At 47.8% G+C, this 4,616-nt stretch overlaps 1 protein-coding gene across 1 annotated transcript; it reads right to left on the bottom strand.

Moving 5' to 3' along the window:
• Window positions 1-262: 262 nt before the first annotated feature.
• LOC308527332 (SERPINE1 mRNA-binding protein 1-like) lies at window positions 263-1,845 on the bottom strand (the record flags this gene model as incomplete). The annotated part of the gene is made up of 2 exons (XM_081102645.1): window positions 263-1,394; window positions 1,804-1,845. The coding sequence occupies 2 exons, from the start codon at window positions 1,843-1,845 to the stop codon at window positions 384-386; spliced, it is 1,053 nt and encodes a 350-aa protein (XP_080958771.1). The 3' UTR covers window positions 263-383.
• Window positions 1,846-4,616: the final 2,771 nt, after the last annotated feature.

The raw sequence follows: 4,616 nt of genomic DNA, 5'->3' as shown, positions 1-4,616 counted from the left end.
CTATTATTTTTTTATTTTTTTTTTTTTTTTACACATGTTCACACCTATATTTCAAGTTTGGAAATGCATATTTGCAAGCAGCAATACAAAATATCCATGAAGTAATGCATAATCTCTGAAAATTATGAAAACATCCCTGCTACCAATACATTTCTAAATACAAAACTGACTACCATATTTGTTACTTCTGTGTAGCGAGAGAAGTTCATTTTCAAAACAGATAAAATTCAGTCTGTAGGTGTGAATGGTATGAATGACAGTCTTTTTTTTTTTTTCTTTTTTTTTTTTTTTTTTAATTTCTTAGACGGTTGGGATCCTTAAGCATGCAAAACCTCAGAGAAGTAGGGTCCACAAAGGAACCAGGGTTATCTTATGGCATCCAGTTAAGCCAGAGCTGGGAATGCCTCTGGGTCATCTACATCAGGAGCAGAAGCACTTGACTTGTCAGTTCTGCTGCCTCGGTTTGGACGTCCTCCACGCCCACGGCCACCTCGTCCTCCCCTGCCACCACGTCCTGGGCGGCCAAGGTCTCCAAAATTGATCTCCAGCTGAGACGTGATATCATTTGCTGGCTTCCGGAGATGATGGTCCATAACCGAATCTTCAGCGTGAGCCTCTTCACTCTTTGACTTATGAAGAACAAATCCCTTCTTCCACTGACCATCAGCACCTTCATTTGGTTTTCGTATATTAAATTCTACTTTTGCCCGGTCCTTATTTTGAATAGCCTTCCACTCATCCAAAGTCATTTCTTTTGGACCCTCTTCCTTTACTTCTTCAACTTCGTTTTCCTTATTTTCAGTGTCTGCAACTGGATGTTCTTCACCTTCTGGTGTTTCCTCAGTCACATTTGGTTGCTCCAAGTCAGTTAATTCATCTTTGACAGTTCCCCAGTTGTGAGATCCGCTACCTCCACGTTTGTCCTCGTGCTTCAGACCACTGTAATGTGAGAAAGAAGATCTATCACTTCCACTATGCCTATCAAATTCACGTTTGCCACGGGAGTCAAATCCATCTCCTCGGCCCATTCCGCGTCCACGTCCTCCTCGACCTCTTCCAAGACCACCACGGCCTCGGATAGGCCGGTCAATAATCGGTCTATCAACTGAAAATTCTCCTCCTTCACCCTTTTCTTCAAGTGGCTTTTCAAATCGTCTTTCACGAGGTGGTCGCCGTTCTGGTCTCCTATCAATTATTTTCCCTTCACCCTGAAGTTGTTGATCAGGTCTTCTTCCAACACGTCTTATTCCTTCTTTCTTAAGCGCCACGGGCGGCTGCGTCTCCTCTTTCTTGTCAGCCACGCCGGCGTTGGACGGCAGCGGGTTCTTGCGTTCTTTCTGGGACTCTTTACGCAGCTGTTTGCCTGCCGCATTGGAGTTGTTCTCCCGTAGCTGCTATTATTAAAAGCAACATTTCTAAATATCTGTCTTAGCCTTCGTGGTAATGTCTTCAAGCCAGAGGCAGAATTAACATTTTGATACTAATATAAACTATTACTCTGCAAACAGATCACTGGTGAGTGAAGGGACACAATATAGAAGAGAGAGGGGAACATATATTTTAAAAATTTATTCAAAGTTATAATGCATATTAGTTTAAGGGTCAAATATTCTCTGAAGTTTATTATGAAAAACAGCCACCCCACACTCTGCATTTTTTTTTTTTTTTTTTTTTGGTCTCAGAGATAAGTACTTTCGCCTATTTTAACTGATTCCTTAGGTAGAGACCTCAATTCTCTAAATAACATGCTTTTATTGGTACTTCTTGATTCTTCCCTTTCAGGTGTAATCTACTGACTCTCACCTGTAGAAGATAAAGATTTAGCGTTCCTCTCCCCGACTCCATGTTCCGCACGTATAAGTCCTTTTCCCCGCCTGCTTTCAAACTGGTTATAATTTCGTGTAAATCAATACTCAGTGTCTACAACACTGTGACTATGTAAATACTATATGCAGCAGCTGAGCCACGTGGAAAACGATGAGTTCTTTTTCTTTCCTGTATAACTTTCTGTCTGCCTTGGAGATAATTACCTTACTTGTTTTTGTTTGTTTGATTTTCAATGTACTTTACACTAACCCAACCCTCAAATCTTCATCAGATCTTTTTTGAGAAAGATCTGATGCATCGTTTTTGATCTCTTCCTGGGACAGGCTGCCCGGTGCCTCCCCACCTGCTCCAGGCCGGGCCGGGGCCGTGCCACTTGACACAGCCGCCACCTGGCACCTCACTCACGTTTGGGCTTCCCTTTGCCTCCTCCTGTTGGACCACCTATTTCCAGCATCAAAGGCTTTTCTTGACTTATTTTTTTCTACCTTTAAACACTATTTATCAAAACTAGATGAGAGTATAGAATTTCAGGCTAAATAGTTTGCCTTATCATTTTGAAAGCCTTGTTCCACTCCATCTAGCTTTCACGTTCTCGGTGAGAAGCTTAAAGCCACTTTGCTTTCTACTTCCCAAAATAGCCTCCCCTCCTATTTTCTTCCTTGCAGCTTTTTCTTAATAAATAAAAACGATTGTTATTTCAGTGGATTTTAGAGAAGGAGCCAAATTAAGTGTGTGTCCTTTGCCATTTTTAAGTGGAAATTTAAAAACTATATTTTTTAACTGTAGGGGGGCTATTTCTGTCTAACAAGTTCCCTCTGGCAACATAGCTGGCCTCTGGTTAAGCCGGTGGCTCTCATCAAGCTGTTAGCCTCCTCTGAGTTGTGTAACCAAAATCTCCACTGCTTTTGACAACACCCTCAGCTAAGGCCGTTTACCCAGGGAGCTCTGTTTTTGGAGCCTCCTTGGTGTTTGCCTCTCCTCCTGGGCAAATACCTGAGCCTGGTGTGCAGCTGCGGGCGGAGAAAGTGAGCTGCTCCTCCCAGCGACACTTCTGCTTTTGGAGCCTGGTGCTGAGCCGCTGAGGCCTCCGGCCTTCCAGCTGCCTCTCCCTCCATGGAACCTCCACCCTGTGACCACGCTAGGACAAAGACCAGGGCCAGTGCCCGTGGCGATGACTCTGGGAAGAGCCCTTGCCTTGGGGCTGGGTGGAAGGAGGGAGGGAGGCCCTGGCTTTTTGGCTGTGCTTGCCTGGCATTTAGCCTCTGCAGCGCAGAGTAGGGGCTGAGAAATGCTAGCAGCTGCCCCTCCCGGGGAGACACTGCAGCCCTTGACTGGGGAAGGATGGGGGCTTGTGATCCCTGTGTCCTTGGCCACATGCTATAAACTCTCTCTGCTCTCACTGACTTAGTAGGTTTTCTTGAATGAAAGTTTCTTCATATGTTGTATGTCCTTAGGACAATTTTTTTTTAACCAGCTATGGTATTCTTGCTGGGCAGTGGGTGGACAGTGCTTCAAGCTGCCTTCCTGGAATTGACCTCTGCCCCTTTATTATTTTTCACAGGGAAAAGTTTTGACTGCATAACATCGAAAGACTTGCAAAGCAAAGGATATCATGAACAGATCTAAAACGACAAACTTCATATAATCCTATCTAATAAAAGAGAAACATGGTAATTGGCGTACGACCGCTACCCTTCCCATTGGCTAATCAGGGCAATATGCAAATTAACTGTCAGCCAAGATGGCGGCCGGCAGCCAGGCAGCTTGAAACTAACATGAGGCTTGCTTGCTTCAGTGACGGAGGACTCCAACATTCCCCGCCTGCCGCTGCAGGCCTCTGAGCCTGCAGTTTAAAAAACATTGTAACGAATATAGAAGGTAAACAAAACCCCAGAAACCTGCAGCCAGCAGGATCGCAACATTGTAAGCAAAGGCCAGAAACCTACTTTCAGCAGCGGAGGCCTAAGAGCTGGAGCCAAGCCTCAAAGCTAAAGCTGGCCCAGAATAAAAAAAGAAAAAAGAAAAAAAGGAGCGGTTGGGAGCTTCAGTCACCCCCAGCCTGAAAACAGCCCGCAGCTCCTCACCAAGACTGGCCAGGCACCCCAGTGGGGACCCCCACCCTGATCCAGGACACCCTTCAGGGCAAACCAGCTGGCACCCACCCATGCACCAGGCCTCTACCCTATATAGTAAAAGGGTAATATGCCTCCCAGCACCAGGATCAGCCGAGCCGAGGCCTCCCGGCACCGGGATCAGCGTGACAGGGGGCAGCGCCCAAACCCCCTGATCACCCTGCGGCTCTGTGTATGACAGGGTGTGGCGCCCCAACGCGCCCCCCCCCCCATGGGCCCTGCTCTGTGTGTGACGGGGTAGAGCCATAACCTCCCCATCGGCCCTGCCCTGAGTGTGAGAGTGGTGGCACCCCAACCCCCTGATCGGCCCTGCTCTGTGGGTGATAGAGGGTGGCGCCCAACCCCCTGATGGGCCCTGCTCTGTGCGTGACAGGGGGCTGTGCCCCAACCCCCTGATTGGCCCTGCTCTGTGCGTGACAGGGTACAGAGCCCCAACCCCCCTGATGGGCCCTGCTCTGTGAGTGACAGGGGGAAATGCCCCAACCCCCTGATTGGCCCTGCTCTGTGCATGACAGGGGGTGGCGCCACAACCTCCCCATCGACCCTGCCTTGAGTGTGAAAGGGGATGGTGCCCCAACCCCCCAATTGGCCCTACCCTGAGTGTGACTGAGGGTGGAATCACAACCTCCCGATCGCCCTGCTCTGTGTATGACAGGG

The sequence above is a fragment of the Myotis nattereri genome (genome assembly GCF_964212035.1).
Source record: "Myotis nattereri genome assembly, chromosome: 11".
NCBI classification, from domain to species: Eukaryota; Metazoa; Chordata; class Mammalia; order Chiroptera; family Vespertilionidae; genus Myotis; species Myotis nattereri.
The sequence above is the reverse complement of the archived record's forward strand: the minus strand, read 5'-3'. Positions and strand labels throughout refer to the sequence as shown.